The 23,116-nt window shown below is 43.2% G+C and overlaps 1 protein-coding gene across 1 annotated transcript in view; it reads right to left on the bottom strand.

Annotated features, from left to right (window-relative positions):
- Nucleotides 1-800: 800 nt before the first annotated feature.
- LOC5568274 (nucleolysin TIAR) overlaps nucleotides 801-23,116 on the bottom strand; it is a 34,940-nt gene continuing 12,624 nt past the window's right edge. Inside the window, 3 exon segments of the mRNA XM_021853208.1 lie at nucleotides 801-2,352; nucleotides 2,417-2,513; nucleotides 6,905-7,443. Coding sequence (XP_021708900.1) covers nucleotides 2,189-2,352; nucleotides 2,417-2,513; nucleotides 6,905-7,443 — 800 coding nt within the window. The 3' untranslated portion in view covers nucleotides 801-2,188.

Here is a 23,116-nt window from a genome sequence, read left to right as displayed (position 1 = left end):
CATCATATGGGCTAATGGATTATGCCCTCCCATCGCGGCAAGGTCGCATAACCAAGGGGAGGGTATCTTCTGTTATCCTGTGTAGTCATGATAATTATCTAGAGATTTACCCTTCTTTTAAACATAAGGTATTCTTTCCAGGGTTATTGCTATAGCGATTCGACGCGTTATTTTTTATGTAGGAATTTGCCCTTCTTTTCAACATGACTTATTCTTTTGCGTAATATTACAACAGTGCTATGTGAAAAAAGGAGCATCTGCATTATTATACCAAATAACCCTTACTTTTCAGATGGTTTGATATTATGCCAAATGTCCGTTATGCCAAATGACCCTCTATTTTCACATTGTAAAAAAATTATGCCAAATGACCGTTATGCCAAATGGCTGTTATGCCAAATGTCCTTTATGCCAAATGGCGTTATGCCAAATGACCTTATGCCAAATGGCTTTATGCCAAATGACCCAGACCCCTAAAAACTAATACACTAAAGGAGTTTTGCACTCGACCTCCCCCACCTGATTTAACCCCTGATGAACTTAACTTGCTCAACTTTTGGCCATATCAAGAAGATTGGAGACTTGAGGATCAGCTAGAGTCACTGGCACTAAAATTTGATGATGGGTCTCCATCTCATTCTCCATAGAGTAGAGATAGCTTATAGGATAATATTATAAGATAACTAGACATCAAGATACTCATCCAAGCCACACAAATACACACAGTAAAACTATACTGTATATATTTGTATCCTTGTGTGTGTTTCTTCAACAAATGCTGCGAAATAAAACCAACAAAATATTAATGTCTGTAATTATTGCTCTACGTGTTCACAAATTTATCAAGATTTGTATTATTGCCTCACTCTATTAGTCGTTTCTTAAACGGTAATATGATACCTTTTCATCTAAAAATGAGGACCTATTCATTAAATTAATTACAGAGAATGTTCTTTACACACGTGTCCATTAAGAAAATAGTACATAATCAGATGGAGATGGTTGTACACAAGATTCCAACATATGATGCAAACAAACTTGTTTAAAACAGTATAGCTGATCTACACTCACCGTTTATGGTCGGGAATTAAAATATCCTACCGAACCAGAAAATGGTACGCATTTTTTCACAGTCTTCGCTCGAGTGTCCTATTCATCTCTCTTGGTTGCTGTCGTTTGTCGTGGTAATTGTAGTCGTCCCTGCCATTGATGTTGTCGATGTTGCTACAGCTTCTTCTGGTAAATGGCAACTTTCATCGGTACTGCTGGCAACATTACTGCTCCCACTATCTATCGCCTTCTTCTTGCACACAGGGCTGCCTTCCACTCCATTTGTGGGATGAAACTTATCATTTTCATCGTTGAGTTTATGTTTCAGATTATTTGGTTCGATACTGCTAATATGTTTATTGCTGGAACTATTTACTGGAACTTTCATACCGGTATTTTGTAGCACATTGCTGCTGTTGATATTTCCGCTGTTGCTGCTATATTTGAAATTTAGGTTATTGTTTATAATAGCAGCAACGGCAGCCGCAATACTGTTACTGCTACTGTTACAATTGTTATTACTACTATTATTACTACCATTGCTTTGAGGAACAATTCCATTGGCTGTTGCGGAAGAAGGAGTTAGCACCGTCGTTGCTGCTGTTGATGCCAACGTTGCAACAGTAGTCATCGCACCAACAACGGCAGTGATCGTTCGTACCGGTAACTGACAAGTATTAGCAGCTTGGAGGTTACATAAAGAAGCAGTTGAATTTGATGAGTTTGGTGCAAGTATAGAATTGACGACCGTGGCTGTGGGCTGATGGTGGTAGAGCTTGGCGGCGGTGGCTGCTGCTGCAATCGGTGTTATCGACGGATTGGTTGGTGTTGCTATCAAGTGATGTGTTGGGGCACCAAATGGATGCTGATGCAGTGCTGCCGGATGTTGCTGATGAGCTGCTAGGATTATCGCGTTATTTGTGTTGGTCCTTATAGGTGGTGCAGAAATTAGACTATTGTTCAAATTCGCAGCAGCTGCAGTCAGTGGATTGGCGGCGGCTGCTGCTGCTGCAACTGCAGGATTGGTAATCAAACTGAAATGAGCGGTTTGCTGGTGATTGATGGGCGCTGCTGAAGCGGCCGTTACTCCTACAATTTTGTTAACAATGCTGTTGTTGGGGCAGTTTTTCAATATGTCTCATTGCGTCTGGAATTGTGGCATTGCCGCATACATCATTGGCTGTTGAGATGAGGCAGCAGCTGCGGCTGCGGCAGCGGCTGCTGCTGCCCCATTGGTAGCAACGCCTGGGACGGCTTGCATTCCCCATCCGGCAGTCATATTTGGCTGCATCATGCGATAACCTGCAAAATAATATTCGTCAAGTGATGCGATGTATAATAATTCACATTACGTTACCAAACATACCAGCAGTGCCTGCCTGCTGTGGACTGGCCGCTGCATAGGCATATGGATATGCCGCATAGCCTTGTTGCATATACTGTGCTTGCATTTGTGGGTATCCCTAAAAATGATTATAAATCTATTAATACGATAAAAATACTATAGACGAACAATAGAAAAGGCCAAAGGTCCAAAATGTTCACAAATAGGGTTTCTGCTGATTTTAGTGTATAAGAGCCTATTCTTACAGAAACATATAATAATTATTGAAAATATGTATGAAAGTTACTAAAACAACATATTTTCTAAACCTCGTCTCTTTTTTCGCTAACTACCAAAATATTCACAAATAGGGTTTCTGCTGATTTTAGTGTATAACAGCCTATTCTTACAGAAACATATAATAATTATTGAAAAATATGTATGAAAGTTACTAAAATAACATATTTTCTAAACCTCGTCTCTTTTTTCGCTAACTAGGATTTTATTGCAATTGTGGCCTTTTTCCTCAGAATGCCACATTTCTATAATTGGATTCTATAACATTCCCCAGAAAACCATTCCCCCGAAACCCATTCCCCAGAATTCCGTTCCCAGAACGAACCATTCCCCAGAATCTCATTCCCCAGAATGTACCATTCCCCAGAATTTCATTCCCCAGAATGCACCATTCCCCAGAAAGCTATATGAATATCCATTTTTTCTTTTTTAATTTTTGCTTTGCGTGAGTCACTTATGTGACAGGCTAAGGTCTGATGTGTCAAAACAAATATGTAGGTAGGGGGGTTAGGGGCATAATGAACACACGGGGCGAAATGGACACCCCCTTATTCTCTAGGAATATGCATATTTCAGCAAAACTTTATAAACTGTACGAAATTTGTATTGTATATGAACTTTTTGACGGTATAAAAGTTTATGCCTTGCTTCATTTGTCCTCTAAAATTCTATTATATTTTTTTCTCACCTTCAAATTTTCACTAAATTCCACGAAAGTGTTTATTTTACCCGGATACCTTTTTATCAGTCGTGTTTTGGACCCAATTTTCTATCCCGTTTTTCTGATATTTGATAAGATTTTTTCTTACCATGAATGGATGCAGCGCGTCATACTAATTACGAACTTGGACACCAGCCGAGAGTAACTGAAACATATTTTCATTCTATGTAAAAAAAAAGCATTTGCCATTTGTATTATGTCCCTAATCCCCCTATTCATGATTATTTTGCATATTATAATAATACACCCTTCTTTCAGTAAATTCCCATAAAATATACAAATTATATGTTAATTTTTGCCTATATAGTGATGTACACTTCTTTCAGTATTATCTCATTAATGAAATAGGCAAAATATATCGATGGAGAGCCCATTTAGCATAAGGTCATTTGGCTTAAAATGATTTGATATAAAGCCATTTGCCATCCAGCCATACCTATGATCCTTCTTTTCAAAAAGGATGTTCTTCATGTTATGCCAAATGGTCATTGGCCGACTGAAAGAAGGGTGTATCACCACAGACAAACAGACGCAACACTCTAATTATTTCCATCGCACAGCTGAATAGCGCCCAATTTTAGTATTTGATAGTTGGCCGACAGGCCACTCGTGGCGCTCGTATCGCTTTTGCTCGAGTTTGACGTTTGCTCACTACCGCCACCTAGTTCGCGGTTGGCCAAATGAAGTATTTTTAGCATTGGGCGTAAATGTTCACGTGACTATGTTTTGAATTTATAATTCTCGAAAACTTATTCAAATAGTCTCAAGTCAAAAAAGTGAACAAACTTACTTTATCGATCCTACGTGTTTCGCAGACGAAATTCCACACGTTCCGCTCACACTCAACTTGATTTTTCACTTTTAGAACGTTTAATACCTGAATTACAAAACGGCGAAAGTAAGAATTTCAACTTTCGCAACCCAACCGCTACTTTCACCGCTCCGTTGTATGGGGAGACAAAGTGACTTAACCACGAATCAAAATAAAACACTACTTGAGCCGATTTTACACTGGTACAAAAACGTCGAAAGTAACTGAATGAAACGGCTTAACATTTTGTTATAACTTTTTTGTAGGAAATAATGGAAACTACCTAGTTTTTGAACGCGAACTGATTGTATGCAAAATTTAAGCGATGTACACGGTAAAAAAAAATGTTAAAAAAGTGATTCATTTTAAAACAGTTTTAGAAGACAGGTTGTGATTCTTCCTAATTGATTTTCTCAAAACCATATGAAAATTACTTACGTCGATTTGAAAAAGTAATCGAGAATTATTGTAGCTGTTACGTCTGTTTGTCTGTGGTATCACTATTTTGTGCAAAATTAAACAAGTCATTTGTAATTTAGACTTGACGTAAAGAAGGGCGTATCATTTGAATGTGCAGAATAGTACGTTTTTATTTTGCCGAACTTACGTTATAATTATATCGGAAACGTATAATATGAAACTACGAACGTCTTTATTCCATTCGGGGTAGCTCCAAAAGGTAAGCTATGATGCACCTTCTTAAAACATTGATGAAAAAGCCGGATACATCACTTTTTGATGGATATTTGATAAAAATTGGACATACATGTGAATTTATACATTTGGAAACTACTATACCGAAAGAAGGGTGTAGCTCTATTTTGTGCAGAATAGTGATTAGTTGTATATTCTTTCAAATAAATATTGGATATTGTATTTCCCCTATCAGTCTTCATTAGTGCCAATAAAAGTGAAACTACTGTGACAGTTCATTAGCAAATGAAATTTGAATTATGCGTAAAGTGTTCATAATTAGCAGCACCAATGCTAATCTTCTCATGTACTTGTAAACAACTTTGTATGGAGTTTCATTTTCAAGTATTTTCAACTAAATTATTTCAAAACTTCAAAGTAGGTTTATAATTTTCTGGGGAATGGCCCATTCTGGGGATTGGTTCATTCTGGGGAATGGTTCATTCTGGGAAATGGTACATTCTGGGGAATAAGATTCTGGGGAATGAAATTCTGGGGAATGGGTTTCGGGGGAATGGTTTTCTGGGGAATGTTATAGAATCCTATATTTGATCAAAACCGAATTGAGGCCTTTTAACCCGTATTGCATTTTTGCAAATAATATTTTACAAAAATAGTTTCATCTCTTCTTTTCGAGAATTGAAACGGTTTAGTATCAAACAAATCTAAAGTCGGTTCTTAAGGGCATTAAGTCCGAGTAGCCACATCCGGAACATTCTAAACGGCCCAAAACTTCATTTATAATGTTGAATATCGGATCTTAATGATTAATGTAAATTAAGGGTCTACCCGTTTGGTATAATGCCATTTGGCATAATTCTGAAAACGTAGAATTTGATCCAATTTCTTCCAGTAAGCAAAGGAGTATTGATGAACTGTTCGCGATCGTAGATTCCATTGTCAGTTATGAAAAGGACTTACTGGAATATTTATCACAAAACTGTGTCCCAACAGCTAAGACATGTCAGGACATCTAAAAACAAAAGACACATGTGATTTTATGACACACCTTATTGTCTCAGACATTACTGTACCATAGCGGTAGCTTCCTTTCCAAGTTATGCCAAACGACTTGTATGTCAAACGGCATTATGCCAAACCGGGTAGACCCCACTTTTGGAGCTTTGGAAATGTCATTCAAAATTTCAAAACCAGTTTTTTTTGCCTAAATTTGAGGCAATGCTCAAGAAAATCTATCATTGCATTGCACTTGCTATCTGAAATACGATGGATAGATTTTTATAAGGATTGATTGATATCCGAACAAAAAAAACTGGTTTTCAAATTGTGATGGTTGCTGATGATTGAATGATGGATTCTTAAGCCTTAAGAGCAGGATCATCGTTTACAAATTTCAAAAACATTTAGTATTTTCGTGAAATTCATGAAAATGAATTGAAATTCATGAAAATCTATCATTGCATTGCACAAGCTGCCTGTAATGCGGTGATATATTTTCATGATTGCTTTCAATTTAAACGTAAAAACTTTAAGATTGTTGGTGATTGAATTATGGTTTCTTGTGCCTTGAATTTTGAGTTCTCGGTTTGTTCACTTTAATAATGCCCAAGCCCCTTTAAAAATCGTTCTTACCAAAACATCTCAAGCAAGGATATTTAAATTTGAAATGCATTGTTTTTAAATCTAAAGATACGTTAGTTTCAAACTAGTTCCATGCTCTAACAAATCAAAAATATGAATTTCCATCAGGGGCGCAGATAGCCGTAGCGGTAAACGCGCAGCTATTCAGCAAGACCAAGCTGAGGGTCGTGGGTTCGAATCCCACCGGTCGAGGATCTTTTCGGGCTGTAAATTTTCTCGATTTCCCTCGATAACTGTGGAAGTGCTCATAAGAACACCAAGCTGAGTAGCAGGCTCTGTCCCAGTGAGGACGTAACGCCAGAAAGAAGAAGAAGAAGATGTTTGAGTTCACCGCAGGTTTTCTTTTTTCTGTGTGATGGATTTTAGTTGACTATAGATATTATGATAATGTAAATATGTTACTTACCGGATACCAATAACCCATCTGACCATATGCGGCAGAATAAGGATACTGCGTGGCTCCTGCAGCGGCCGCCGCCTGAGTTAGTTGTGGGTTCCCACCATGCTGTTGAGCTGCGGCTGCTGCTGCTGCAGCTGCAGCGGCCGCCGCCGCATTTGAAGGTTGCAATGGGCTTCCTGCTATGCTATTAATACCAATGCCAACCATACCAGCAGCAGCAACTGCGGCGTTAATACCATTACTCGCCATTTCACCTCCATTTTCCTTACCCCAATAGCATTTTACAGCATATCCTTGTATTTCACTATTATGAGTTCCTTCTATGGCTCTAGCGGCAGACTCCTTATTGTTAAACTTAATAAATGCGTATCCTTTATCCTTAAATACTCGCACGTCTTGAATTTGGCCGAATAATCCAAAATGCTTGTGGATTAGCATGTCATTAATAGCATTTGCAGGGAAGCCACCACAATATACGGTGGTATTTGTGGGTCCCGTATTATTATAAATTTCTTCGAAGCCGGGTGTCTTTCCACTTTTAATACCTAAAATAATAAGAAATAAAAGAGATATCGTTGTAGAATATAGAGAATCATTTATTTTAAGTATGTACTTTTTTATTCATTCATATATTTGAAATGTGATTGTAAATTGTAATATTTAAAATAAAAAATAGAATATAGATAAACAGGAGTTGAACGATACCAAGAGAAGTCTAGTGGCGCATGGAAATTCTTAGTGCGATAGTTATGTGTTGTCAATATAACACAATAATTCTATAAAGATTTGCGAACTGGGCGAAACTGACGAAACGTACATAATTCAAGAAAATATAGCGTTGAAATTGTAGCTTGATTCTCTATTCACTGCACTTAAACTTTTCCCCTACCGATAATTTAACTAAGGTACCGTGGGGTAAGTGGATACAGAAAAATCAACAGTCAACTTCATTGTTATGTACAGCTAACGTGAATGATGTTATTCAAACTTTTTTCTGTGGATAACAAGTGAGGGACTAATGTGCTTCAAATCGTTTCTTGTTTCGATTTTTCTGATTGTTATGTATTGAGTATGAGCGACTTGAAAATTTGCACCAAATGAAGTGGATCACCGAACAAAAAAATCTATTCTCAAATCTAGTATGGTATAATTATGTACAGTATGAATGATATTACTTTCGTTCTTGTTAATAGTGCTAGTAATATTACATTTTGATAGTTTAAAAAATAAAAAAAATATCTTTATTTTATCAAAATAATGTTTAAAATATTTATCATTAGTTCACACTAATTCGAACAAAAAAAAAAACATTGTGGCTAGTATAACTTGGAGGAAATTCATCCATTTATACACATAAGCTATACAGAAGTATTGCAGGGGTATTCCAAACGATGTTTTCGAAAAACACTTATTGTTTAAAAACATAAGTTACATTTATTTTTGATTAAAAAACTGAAATATTTTTATTCTATTGATGAATATAATTGTATCATATGTCTAGAACAATTTATATGGTCAAATAAGGTGCGACATTGGGCATTCAATTGAAAGAAACAAATATTTTGGTCTTTTGCAACTCAGCTTAGATAAACCACGTAAAGTTTTGGTTTAAATATTGCAATATTCATTCTTTTATATGTTTTATACCAGTAAGATTAAAAAAACTGTTAGGTGGATTAATTTAATTTTTTTAATAGTCAATTTGACAAAATTTAAGCTAGGAATGAGAAAAGTTAAAGGAAAACAACATTTGAGGATATTGAAACTTATTCAAATTCTCGTAAACAGTGTGTCAACAAATGATAATAATACTTGATCCACTTACCCCACCCCATTCAAAACTAGGGGTAAGTGTACCATGTCCAATATATTTGTATTTATTTATAAAAATCTCATATTTTTCATTGTGATTCATTCAATTAGAACTGAAATGCTCACCATGTGTTGAAAAAACTAATAGTATTCGATTTTAGACACAGATACAATGGATTTTTGATTGGTAGAAAACAATTTTAAAATAAATCAATTTTTGCGGCTCACAAGTTTGCTTGTGTTAGTGTACGTGTAGTACCAGTTTTGCAATAGTATTAGTGTGGACGTAAGAATATAACCTAAAACGAAGCAATGGTGCAAACACATATAACATATTCAAGCATTTAAGCATAATATGGACAAATGATCCACTTACCCCACTGATACACTTCCCCCACTGTACCTTATTCAAAAAACGCAAATTTGTAGAAGACGAAACTTCACCTCATGCAAAACAACACACTTTATTGATTACGCCTGTGTTTTTGTTTATCAAAGTGATGGATGCATCTGAAACTTAGTTAAATTATTCAAGCTTCAATATCAACGCTATATTTTCTTGAATTGTATATACTGCTTCGCGTTAGAAAATGGGTTAACCAACGTGCGAAGTTCGATTTTTGACCAACTTCGCCGCGTCGCTCGATTTATACTCGATTCTTAATAGTGCGCATAATGCATACGGCGGAGGGAATAGATGCACTATAGCGAAGTCACTCGCGACGCGACGAAGTTGGTCAAAAATCGAACTTCGCACGTTGGTTCATTCATTTTTAGTCGCGAAGCAGTATACCATCAGTGTACCAGTATCCGCTCATGCCCCTATTTCCGCTCACTAGTGTAAAAATTGATTTTTTGTGTCAAAAACCAACGTTTTTCGCACGGATACATTCTAGCAATATTAACAACTTTCAAATGAAGTCGTCTGACATTATTTTCATTTGATAAAATAATTCTTTATATTGAAAACACAAGACCTCGTGAGCGGTTATTGGGTCACTAGGTATTTTTGTGTGTTCCAATAACCGCTCATGCAAAAAAATAAACAAATTTTTGAAGAAATGTCGAATTTAGCATACAGCCTTCTTTATTGCAGTAGTAGCTATGGTTTGACCATAAAAAAATATCAGGATAAATAACGAAATTCGAAATAATGCATTTACTAAGTTCGGCACGGAATTTGTTTACCGTGAGCGGATATAGGAACACCTAGATGCATTAACAAATGCAATTAAATATTTTTTCATGAAAGTTTTCAAATTATTTTTATTTCGCCGCTGATTACCTATAGTTGGGGCTACATTGTGACATAAAAATAGTATTGATCGACACAATATGTTGGGAAGTCACTACCAGGAGAATGCAAACGCCTTTTTAGTAGCCTGTAGTCAGCGCAGCTTTAAAGCTGAAAGTTTATTTTAAGCGATGGATTATCTCTAATGGTTCTTTATATAGTAGTTCATCTTACGTTTACGTTTGTTCCTACAATTCTGGTGAACTTCCTAACGTAGTGCTGACTCCAACCGATCTATACTATAATAACAACGATGTCAATTGAGGTGTTGCGGATGCCACAAGGGAAACGACTTCTCCGAAATTTTGACCGTATATTTGTGGCGCAATTCCGAGCGCAGCGATTAAAATTTTCGTTTGTACATTTTCCTTTTTTCTTGCAACGAATCGATCAGTAGTGACCAGTGGTGTGGGAGTGAATAGTCCTTAGTTCACGAACTGTATTTGAGCGCGATTCTTCGCAGGCGACTGGAACAGATTTCCTAGTTTGCTAACCACTTCACTTTAGATACCGATACAAATTAGTGTAAGCATAAATAGAAACTAGTATAACAAATAACTTTATAGAATTATAGAAACAATAACTTTATAGAACAACGAAAAAAAAGGCTAACTGTGACTAACTATAATGTGTTCACGCCCGATCTGTAGATTTGCCAATCCTTGTATATCCTTGTTGTCATCTCTGACATTTCTCCCATGTCATCGTTAACCGTCACACGTACGTCAGTTCCGCAGGCGCAAAGTACTTGAAACGACAGGTCAGCGTTCAATAAGTGCTGTAGACATCAGGTGCGGCGCAACACTTAAAGTGTACGCAACAGTCCCCCCCAGTAGTTGGACCCTGGTCCGGCTTACTATCGTTTGCACCTATGTCCAAAACAGCTAACTTGGTCGCAGGTCTGTCGTAGAATCCGGAAGCAGTCTGCACAACTGCCGAACGAACCTGCCCATCCGAAGAGGTTTTTACCGATACAACGCGTCCTTTGGGCCAGCAATTCCGCGCTAGCTCAGGATCGGCTACGACGACCACGTCACCTACCACAATAGGCTTCACTGGGTAAAACCACTTAGTGCGACGAGTGATAGTGGGCAAGTACTCTGTTACCCACCGCTGCCAGAAACGATTTGCCAGAGCTTCCGAACCCTTCCAAGACTGCTTAACCGCTGAGGGACAATCTGTGTACGGAACGAGAGGTTTGGATCCGCTTGACGATCCTACCAAGAAGTGGTTAGGAGTCAGCGCTGGCGACGAACAGTTATCTACGGGAACGTGTGTTAGTGGACGGCTGTTGACGATGTTTTCTACCTGAATAAGGTAGCTCCGTAGAACCTCTTCCGTAGGTATCCGTTGAGGTTTGATGATGGCTAGAACCTTCTTAACTGACTGGATCAGACGTTCCCAGCAGCCACCCATATGTGGGGACGCTGGAGGGTTGAATCGCCACGATGTTGCCGGAGTAGTGAATTCAGTCATCAGTTTGTCCTGGTCAAGTCCCGCCACCGCAGCCTTAAGTTCCTTATCCGCCCCCACAAAGTTTGTTCCACGGTCGCTGCGGATCTCTATTGGAGTTCCACGGCGTGCAAAGCAGTTCCTCAGGGCTAGGATGCAAGAACTTGTGTTCAGCGACGCTGCAAGCTCAAGATGTATCGCCCGAGTTGACAGGCAAGTGACTATCACACCCCAACGTTTCTCGTGTCGACGGCCAATGAGGACGAGAAACGGTCCAAAGAAGTCTACGCCCACGTACGAAAACGGACGCATGAAGGCTGCTACTCGTGCTTTCGGAAGGGATCCCATCGCTGGCGGCTCAGGCTTCGCATTGTTGACCTTACATTGCTGGCAGCTCCGACGAACCTGATCACAGACTCTGCGCACTCGTGGAATGAAAATTTCTCGACGGACTTCGTTCACGCAGGTTTCGTGGCACTGATGCTGATAACGCTGATGCACGCTGGCCACGACGAGACGGGTGGTTGGATGATCTCGAGGGAGTACAATAGGATGCCGTTCACTTTCGTCCACGAAGTCACACTCTCCCAATCGACTGCTGATCCGCATCACTCCGTGGTCGTCGATGAACGGGTTCAGCTTGAATAGGCTACTCTTCTTCTTCAGCCGGTTTCCTGCTGCAACTACTGCTAACTCTTCGCCGTATACGTCTGCCTGGGCTTGCCGAAAAAGGAACGATTCCGCTGTAGAAAGTTCTTCTTGTGTGAGCGGTCCAAGAATCATTGGTTTTCTCTTTTGCTTGTGCCTGACGTTCCCAATGAAACGATGAACCAAGGCCGTCACCCGAAGCATACGTTGCCAAGACGAGAAGTTTTTCTGCCTGTAGAATGGTACGGACTGTTCTTTCGATGTGGCCCAGAAAGTTCGCACGAAGTTCGATTATGGTTTCTTCGCCATTCAGCGAGGAAGATGGCCATTCACTTTTGGGCTTCCACAGGAACGGTGGACCGGTGAACCAACGGCTTGTTGGCTTAAGGTCTGGTCTGAACTTCCACTTTGTACCATCATCTGCAACGTTGTGTTTTGTGCCCAGCCATCTCCATTCAGTGATGTCTGTTGCCTCCAGTATTTCACCAACACGAAAGGCCACAAACTGAGAATATCGTCGGTGATCAGACTGAAGCCAACACATGACGTCTCGCGCGTCCGTCCAGAAATAGCGACGATCGATTTTAATGGAGTGTCCTTCCGCAATACTTCGAGCTAACCGTGTACCGACGACAGCTGCTTGCAACTCCAGACGAGGAATGGAGACGAACTTGAGAGGGGCAACCCTTGTCTTACTTCCGATGAGGGCGCATTCGACGTAGTCGTACACTTCGAAACGGAAATAGGACACAGCAGCAAAGCCGCTTTCACTGGAATCTACGAAGGTATGGAGTTCGATGGTAGCTTGATCGATTCTGGCTTCGTGTCGGAAGTAACAACGAGGTATTTTGACAGACTCCAGGTCGGGCAGTATGCGTAGCCAGGTCAGCCATTTCTCCAGATGCTTTTCTTCGATCGGATCGTCCCACCCGGTTTTCGCCCTCCAGATCTCTTGTAGCAAAACCTTCAGATACATCAGATAGTGTGCGATGAGTCCCAAGGGGTCGTAGATAGCCATCAGTGTACGTAGTACGTCCCGCTTGGTGGGATGTTTGGCGCCAGACAGAAGCTCTCGATTGCGATCCGTACAAAGCTTGTAACTGAAGACATCGGACGTCGTGTTCCACCACATGCCGAGAACCTTTTCCATGGCGAGCTCCGCATTCATCTCCATTGACTTTTCGGGCTTCGGATTCTCTCCGAGGGCCTCAAGTACCGCTGACGAATTTGATACCCAGTTCCTCATATGGAATCCACCTTGGAGGTGAATGTAGCGAACGTCATTCGCTAACTGGATTGCCTCCTCCTCTGTGTCAACGCTAGTCAACATATCGTCGACGTAGTGGCGACGGCAGATAGCATCGACAGCAACGGGATACTGGTTCTCGAATCGGGACGCGTTCTCGTTCAGGACGTACAGTGCTGTACTGGGTGAACACGTAGCGCCGAATGTTACTACCTGCATCACGTAATCACATGGCTCAGTTGTGTCCTCGCTAGCACACCACAGGATCCGTTGACTGTGTTCGTCTTCAGGTCGCATTCTGATCTGATGAAACATCTCGGCGACGTCGCCTCCAATGCCGATCAACCGCTCTCGAAACTTGTACAGTACTGGCGGCAGAGCGTTCAATTGATCTGGACCCTTCATCAGCACGGAATTGAGAGATACACCTCCTAGGGATGCAGCTGCATCGAAGACAATCCTTATCTTCCCCGGTTTGTTGTGATTGAATACTGGAAAGATCGGCAAATACCGATGTTCGGTCTCCAGTCATACGACTTTCTTCTTGTGTCAGCTTACGAATGTATCCCTTTTGTTCGTAGTCCTCCATCTTCGCACGTAGTGTTTCAGCTAACCGGGGCTCACGTTCCATCCTCTTGGTCAGACAACGGTGACGTCTCATCGCCATGGATCGGTTGTTAGGTAGACGTACATCGTCGTATTTCCAAAGTAGGCCGGCTTGGTACCTCCCGTCTTGAAAGGTCGTAACTTTGCGTAGCATTGCTAGGGCTCGTTCATCTTCCTTGGAAAGAAGCTGGTTTTTTGGGGCGCTGGTTCCTAGACTATCGAGAGCGAAATAGTTTTTGACCGCTTCGTGTAGGCTCTCGTCCGTTCCATGAAAATGCGAGCAAATGTGGAAGCTGTGGGGAAGAACTGGTTGCACCGAATTATTCGCCGATGTATAAGTACCGTAAACCGTCCAACCAAGTCGTGTCTTCACTGCAACAGGTTCATCCAATTTTCCTTCGCGATCGTCCAAGACATGCATCACTCGAGCGTTGCTCACTCCGATCAAAATCTTCGGCTGGACGTTACTGTAGGGCTCAATCGGCAAACCCCTGAGGTGCGAGTACCTGTCAGCAAGGTTATCAGCAGGTAGAGATTGCGAGGGTAGCTTCAACTCCTTCACCGTGTAGACTTCGCGTAAAGTATGTTGACCGCTACCAGGATGTGTTTCCGGAGACGTTCAAGGAAACTATAATGGCGTCCTTTCATACCGACAGGTATCAGCTGTCCATCGCAGACATAGGGGGCTCTTCTCGCCTTTCAGGTTCAGTTGTTTCGCCAAACTTTCCTCCATCAACGTCAGGGATGATCCACTGTCTAGGAACGCATGGGTGTGAAGCTCGATCCCATTGTTATAAAGCACAATCGGAATGTACTGAAACAGCACGGACTTGTTTCCTCCTCGATGTGTGTTGCATGATTCGACGTCTTGTAGCACTGCTGGTGACCTTTAGCCTGGCTCTGGGAACTAGACGATGACGTTTCCGGCTTACCTTTAGTGTCGTTGTGCAGCAGCCGATGTGCTTGTATTGGCATCCACTTTTCCCACATATTTTTGCTGATTTGCAGGGACCACGATGAATGGTTAGGCAGCTGCGGCACAGCTTGTGTTCTCGTAGTGCGTCCCAGCGAGCAGACAGACTGAAAGACAGGAACCGCTTACATTTCTCTATTGCAGCACAACTACCCTGACAGACGAGACATCCAGCACTAGCGTCAAACTGCTTCGGCTTCGGAACTGTTTCTGTATGCGCATTTAAGAATCCATCCTCCTTTCTTCCCCGACGAGGTTTGTTGTCGACGACTCCCGGAAACTGTGGCATTGTTACGGTGCTTGCTGCTTCCGCCAACTTGTACAACCAGTCACTGAATTCAGATAACGTCGCTGAACGAAGAGACTGACGATGGGTTGCCCAATTCAGGCGAATCATGGGAGGAAGCCGCTCACTTAAACTGTGTAGTAGTGTGAGGTTGCATAGGTGCTCTTCTAGTTCACAAGCCTTGACTGTAGCCACCATGTTACGAACAGCTAAAGCGAAGTCGACGAGTGTCCCAAGACGATCTGCTTTGGGGGCAGGCAGACTGTTGATCTTCTGCAGCAACGAATGGACGATAATTTCCGGACGACCGAAAAGCATTTTCAGGGTAGCGATAACTTGATCCAGATTGCTAGGGTGCAACAGCTGACATTTTACTGCTTCCAATGCTTTCCCCTGCAGGCACTTCCGCAGTCGGACCATGTTCTCCTCCGCTGTAAATCCGCACAGGTGAGTCGTGTTCTCAAACGAGGCGAAAAATAGCGGCCACTCCTCTGGCTCACCGGAGAATGTAGGCAAGTCCTTCGGAACTGCATGACGAGCAGCGATCTGGCTTCTATTTAGCAGCGCCGTCCCTCCTACTGTGGTTGGGTCGTCGTGGAAAACCGAGGGGTAATACTCGGCTGCAGCGGGATGCGAATCGTCCGCAAAAGGGACGAAGGCAGAAGCTCGATTGCGTTGAGGGCCATTAGGATTAGAGAACTCAGGCAAGTTATGGCGCAAACGAGTCGGAGGTGGTGCGAACGACGAAGCAGTGGGGCGGAGAATGGAGGCAGGTAAATGAGAAGCGGGAAAATTTGGTTGCTGATTGGTCTGCCGCAAAGGGAATGTCGAAACATCCGGCCGAACATTAAGCATTGTCGGAATGATCGATGGATCATCCTGCCTTTCAGGATGCGAGATTGGAACGAACGGCGAAACATTCCCGTTCGATGGCATGGGTGGTGGGGGCAATCGATTGACACACACTGGTGATGAATGGCACACGGGGGGAAGATCGACAACACGATTTGCTGGAACATTTCTACTGACACCTTGCGAATTTTAATTGTTTACGTTCGTTGGTAAGTCCAGCAACAACTGAAACCTACGCCGCAAATATCTCTGCTCAAGGGCTTCTTGCTGTTCCAGAAACTGGAGACGGAGGTCTGCTGGCAATCTTTCTACGAGATTCACTTCGTCCGGCACTTCTTCAGTCTCAAAAATTGGCACTGATGCGGTTCGTGGAAGTGGGGTACGCGGAAGAGGTGTTGGTGGTGGCGGATTTTGTATCTGCGACGAACGAGGGCGAGGGTTGGCATTCGCAGAGTTGGGATTGGCGGAACTGCTGTGGGCATAGCTGGCGGTGGCGGTGAAGACGACTGAATATGTGGCTCACCTGAATTTGATGCTGACGGTGTCGAAGATTGTGGCAGTTGTGGAGCCGGATCTGTAGCTGGGGAGCACTCCGGGCAGCTCCACGACCTGTTGGCCACGTCCGCGTTGACTCCGACGCACTCAAAATGGAACCATTGAGCGCAGTTGTCGCAACTCACCATATCGCTGCTGTCCGGGAGGTTGCAAAGCAGGCACGTCTGCTGGATGCTTTCCTCCGGCACCCGATTCCGCCTTCGGCTCCTTCTGGGCATCTTTGATCGATCCGAGAAACGAAAATTTTAAGATGTTGCGGATGCAACAAGGGAAACGACTTCTCCGAAATTTTGAACCGTATATTTGTGGCGCAATTCCGAGCGCAGCGATTAAAATTTTCGTTTGTACATTTTCCTTTTTTCTTGCAACGAATCGATCAGTAGTGACCAGTGGTGTGGGAGTGAATAGTCCTTAGTTCACGAACTGTATTTGAGCGCGATTCTTCGCAGGCGACTGGAACAGATTTCCTAGTTTGCTAACCACTTCTCTTTAGATACCGATACAAATTAGTGTAAGCATAAATAGAAACTAGTATAACAAATAACTTTATAGAATTATAGAAACAATAACTTTATAGAACAACGAAAAAAAGGCTAACTGTGACTAACTATAATGTGTTCACGCCCGATCTGTAGATTTGCCAATCCTTGTATATCCTTGTTGTCATCTCTGACATTTCTCCCATGTCATCGTTAACCGTCACACGTACGTCAGTTCCGCAGGCGCAAAGTACTTGAAACGACAGGTCAGCGTTCAATAAGTGCTGTAGACATCAGGTGCGGCGCAACACTTAAAGTGTACGCAACATGAGGCCTTATGTAATTTCAGATCTACTCACAGTTCCAATTACGTACTAGTCGGATCAGGTTTAGTCCAGTAATCCGTATAGCTAGCTGTGTATCGCTCCAACTGCTAAATATGTTACATTTAGTTGTAGTATAATTACATTTTAGCTTATTGTCAAACCTGTCGGCCGAGAAATGCTCCCCAAACTCTAATTTGCCACTTGTAGTATAATTTATAATAGAATTCACTTTAGTTGTCCAAATACCTTCCTAGCTCATAACACGTTTTGAACGATCTATGCTCCATATGACATATGGCTATGCTCCTATTCATACGTCGCTGACAGACGATAGACGTCAGTTTGCCAGATCTCGGTACTCACACTACCCAGAATCGGTCGCACAGTGGGTCCGACGACAATCCCCCTCCCGTGTAGCTCCGAGATCACCAGATTTGTATTCTGATGTCTGCCCCACATCCAGTAATGCTAGGTTCACAGCGGCACGTGTCTGCACCCCGTTTGATGTCAGCACCGTAGCTTCACGTACCTGACCATCCTTCCCTGTTTTAACATCCAAGATCTTTCCTCTGGTCCAACCGTTACGCTTGGCTTCGTCGATAATTATGACTAAGTCCCCAACTTCAAGTGGCTTCACAGGTTGATACCACTTGGTCCGTCTTGTCAACTCTGGAAGATACTCGCGTATCCATCTCCTCCAAAAACTCATCTACAATGTTCTTAGCCATATTCCAGCTCTCTCTGAGAGGTGCGTGAGTATCTTTCAAAGGTATTGGAGGTTGATTGACACCCTGGGTGCCATATAAAAGGAAATGATTGGGTGTTAGTGCTTCGTCACTGGAAGAATCTAATGGTACGTAGGTTAACAGTCGGGAGTTTACTATTGCTTCCGCTTCCAGTATTACAGTCTCCAATACCTCATCGCTTGGGCGATGAATATGCTCGTTGATGGTGATCATAGCCGTTTTGACCGACCTCACTAACCGCTCCCACGCACCGCCCATGTGAGGAGCGTAAGGAGGATTAAAACGCCAGCTAGTTCTGGCATTGGTGAATGTCGCTGCACAGGACTCATTGATTTTCAGAAGTTGCTCTTTCAGAATATTGTTAGCCCCAACGAAATTAGTGCCATTGTCCGACCAAATAGTCTCAGGCGCGCCCCTGCGAGCAACAAATCTACGAATGGCCATCACACAAGACTGAGAGGTAAGGCTATGTGCGATTTCCAGGTGGACTGCCCTTACGGAAAGGCAGGTGAACAGCACCACCCACCGTTTCACGTTATTGCGGCCCTGTTTCACTGTTATTGGACCAAAGTAGTCGCCACCGGTGTTTGTAAACGGACGGATGAACGATGATAATCTTTCCGTCGGCAGAGGGGCCATTTTAGGAGGTTGGGGGGTTGTTTTATGTATACGACACCTTTGACAGTCCCTGGACACACGCTTCACCAGGCCTCGTAACTTTGGGATGGAGAATCGTTGCCGTACCTCGTTCAATACTGTTTCACTGTTTCCGTGCAGGAATTTAAGAGTGAAAGCTATCAACAAAGAGATACGTTATACGATGATTCTTCGCCAAAATGATAGGGTGGGTCATATTGAAGGTAGTATTGGGGGCAGCTTTAATCCGGCTATCCATTCTAATAACTCCTTCACCATCCAGATACGGTGATTGTGGTACCAGGCTGCTTGACTTGTTGAGCTGCTTTGGTTGATCCGGGTGTTCCCTATTATGTACAATGTTTCATATTCTTCCGGGTAGCTCTGCATTTGTACCTGACGCCACAATAAGTTCTCTGCGTTACGATATTCCTCGCTGGAATCCACGAAGATATTTGTTGTCGTTTGAACATCTTGATTGCTCTCAATACGTATGCAGCTGTACGAAGAATCTTTTGCCACTTAGAAAAGCGGGCGGCATCAATCAATGGTTGACTAACTTTGTGATGCTGGAGGTGAACGATGCGTAGCTCTTCGGTTACAGGTACTTTGTGGTCGACAAGCACCGGCCAGTATTCCTCCGGTTTACTTAAGAATGACGGTCCGCTGTACCACCGACATTCCGGGTTGAAGCTTGGCCCAGATCCCCATTTCGTAGCATCATCGGCTACGTTGAACTTGGATGGTAGATGTCGCCACTCGTTCACTGCTGTGAGGCTTAAGATCTCTCCAACTCGAAAGGCCACAAATGGATGGTAGCGGCGACTGTCTGAGCGTAACCAAGCTAGTACTGTCGTTGAGTCGAGCCAGAAGAATCGTTGCTTAACGGGAATACTTAAATAGCCACAGAAGGTATCTGCTAAACGACTCCCGATCAGCGCCGCTTGTAATTCAAGCCTAGGAATGGAGACCGGTTTCAGAGGGGCCACTTTAGACTTCGCAGCCAGCAGGGCGCAACGTGGGACTCCATTATCGACGATTCTCAAATACGCTACGCATGCGTATGCTTCTGGACTAGCGTCGACAAAAACGTGAATTTGCATGCCCTTCATTGCTATATGGTCTGCACCACTGAAGAAACATCGAGGTACTCGAACGGCTGCCATTTCCTTCATGTGTTGGCTCCATTTGATCCATTTATCATGCAAGCTGTCTGCTATCGGCTCATCCCATTCGGTTCCTGATCGCCAGATATCTTGCATTAGGACTTTTCCTTGTATCACAAAATGTGCGATCAATCCAAGCGGGTCAAAAAAGGACATCACGGTACTCAGCACTTGACGTTTTGTTAGACCAGCATGCCGCTTAATCAATTCCACAATTCCAGGTCTTAATGTTGTATCGAAAGTGAACACGTCTAGTTTTGGTTTCCATACCATTCCGAGGACTCGTTCATTATCCTGCGTTTCATCCAGATTCATAGACTTGACTGTTGTATTACCGGTCTCTCCCACGTGTTGCATTACCTCAGAGGAATTGCTGATAAGATTTCGCATCTCAAATCCTCCTTGTGCGTGAACGTACCGCACGTCATTCCAAAGTTGAACTGCCTCCTCGACTGTATCGACGCTATCCAGGTAGTCATCGACATAGTGACTCTTAATTATGGCATTTGCTGCGGCTGGGTACTGTTCTGCAAACTCTTCGGCATTCTTGTTCTTAATAAATTGGGCAGAGCTTGGAGAACAAGTTGCTCCGAACGTTGCCACGTCCATCACGAAACATTCTGGTGAGCAATCGGATGATCTTCTCCAGAGAAATCGTTGAGCTTGTTTGTCGAGATCCCGTATGGCTATCTGGTGGAACATCTCCCTTATGTCTCCACAGATGGCGATGTTCCTTTGTCTGAACCTGACGAGAACAGCCTACCAGAGATCAGGCCCTTTAAGTAGCATGTCATTGAACGAGACTCCGCCAGATCGTGCCGCTGCGTCCCAGATCAAACGAATCTTTTCCGGTTTTTTGGGATTTTGGACCACATTTAGGGGCAAGTACCAAACTCGTTTGTAGTCGGATGATTGTTTTTCCTCGTCGGTCAGTCGATGCGCATAGCCTTTCTGTTCATATTCTGCAATTTGAGCATCAACCTTTTCCCTGAGTTCTGGGTTTTTAGAAAGTCGCTTTTCCAGTTGTATTAACCGTTTCTCCGCCATCTTGTAACTGTCTGGGAAGCAAACTTCCTCGTGCTTCCATAGAAGTCCTGTCTCAAACGCTCTACCTATTCTTTGTGCAGTACTCTCCATAATTTGCTTCGCTCGTCTATCGTCATCTGATTCCAGCTTCACTGTTATAGCTGCTTCTTCGATTGCAAGAACCCTTTCATTTGCTCGTGGAGTTCCCGATTTGAGAGAATGGAATGATGATTCAGATGTCCTACATTACATCGCAACAGGACTGTTTGCCATATACACACCAGCCTAATCTCGTTTTTGCTGCTACTAGATCATCACAACTGCCCTCTCTAACTTTCAGGGTAGTCAGCAGCCGTGCGTGTTCCATTCCGATGATGATCCCAGGGACCGCCTTTGAGTAGCTCTGTACTGGCAATCCTCGAAGATGAGGATATGCGTCTTTCAGAACATCGTATTGTAACGTCTGCTGTGGGAGACGAAGACTTTGAACAGTTCGGACATCGTTCAGCTGGAAGCGATTCCCCATCTCACGTCCAGAAATCATTACTGATACACGTTTCGAGCCTTTCTCCTCTCGACTAACATTGCTTGTCCAGCTGAGCCAAAGCGGATCAGATGGGCCATCTACTCCGAGTTTGTTAGCTATTCCCTCCTCCATAAGGGTCGAGGACGAACCATCATCTAAAAATGCAAACGTATGGACTGACTTCCCATTCGAACCCTCTATCAAGACTGGCAGATAACGAAATAGAACAGTCGGCAGAACGTGATGCACGTTATGGTGAACTATTTGGTTATTTCTCGAGACGCTAGGACCTGCTTCAATGTGATCTTTAGGGATATCGTCATCCAAAAGGTGTAGAAGAGCGTGATGACGTAAGCGACATCCGTTGACGCCACATTCTTTCCCAGATCGGCAAGGCCACCTTCGATGCGGTATTAAACAGATTCTGACAAACCGTTCTTTCGCATTACCTTCCATCGTGTGTCAACGTTCAAATCCTTGAACCGCATACAACGATGAATTTCGTGATCTATGCTGGAGCAGTACGAACATCTTTTCTTGTTGTCTTCTAGTGTTTGGTGCATCTCTGGTTCATCCTGTGGCGCTTCTTCAGTGTGTACGAACAGTTTCGAGTTATGGCGCTGACTCGTTGGCTTTGTCGACTTTGATGATGAGACCGAAAGGTCTGGTAATGTTACGTTGGATGCAGTGTTCACCAAGTCCGACATGAAGTTGCCGAAAGTTGCCAGATTCACAATCTGATTCGCTCGCTTGTAAGCCGACCATTGCATCTTATAGATCGCTGGTAGTTTTTCAACTAGTTCGTGCAGCAACATCGGATTACAAAGGTGTTCGTTTAGCCTAGCAAGTTGCATGTGATCCACAAGATCTTGAACAGCTAATCCGAATTCAATCACGGATCGGAGATTTTCTGCCTTAGGTGAAGGGACATCTCGTAGCTTGTTTAGGAGAGAATGAATCAATATTTCTGGCCTCCCGAATAGCCTTTGTAATGTGCTGATAATGTAAGGGACTGAGGCTGGTAGCAGAAGGCGACTTTTGACCGCCGCCATAGCCGTGCCGTCGAGGCAACGTTGCAGCCTTGCCAAATTTTCCGCATCGGAGTATCCACATGCCACTGTTGAATTCTGGAATGCACTGAAGAACATTGGCCAGTCCTCAGGATCTCCGGAAAACATCGGGAGGTCTCTCGACATTACTTGGCGTGCTGCGATCTGCGTTGGTGTTGGACCGACCGTTGTGTTGTCAACCGTATCCAGTACGAATCCTCGTTGCTTGGACGGATGTCCAGTGTTATAGTACGATTGAGCTGGAAAATTCGTATTTTGTTTGTTCATATGCCAACCTCTGAGGATCTACTGCGTCTCTAAAGTTGGCACTGGTAGAGTGGGCATTAATCTCCTGTTCTTCGTAAGTCATCGGATTGGCTGCTCTGTTTCTTGCCGGAACAAACTCCGATATATCCATTGGAATACGCGAAATCGATGTACGTTGCCCCAGAGCTTCTGATGGACTGACATGCTCTCGAGAAAACTGAGGGGTGGAAGAACTCGGCGGCACTTGCCCTGCCCCAACGTTATGGGCTCCGC

This window comes from Aedes aegypti, chromosome 1 (assembly GCF_002204515.2).
Source record: "Aedes aegypti strain LVP_AGWG chromosome 1, AaegL5.0 Primary Assembly, whole genome shotgun sequence".
Classification (NCBI taxonomy): Eukaryota; Metazoa; Arthropoda; class Insecta; order Diptera; family Culicidae; genus Aedes; species Aedes aegypti.
Note: the sequence above shows the minus strand (reverse complement) of the source record. Positions and strands in the feature narration are given on the sequence as shown.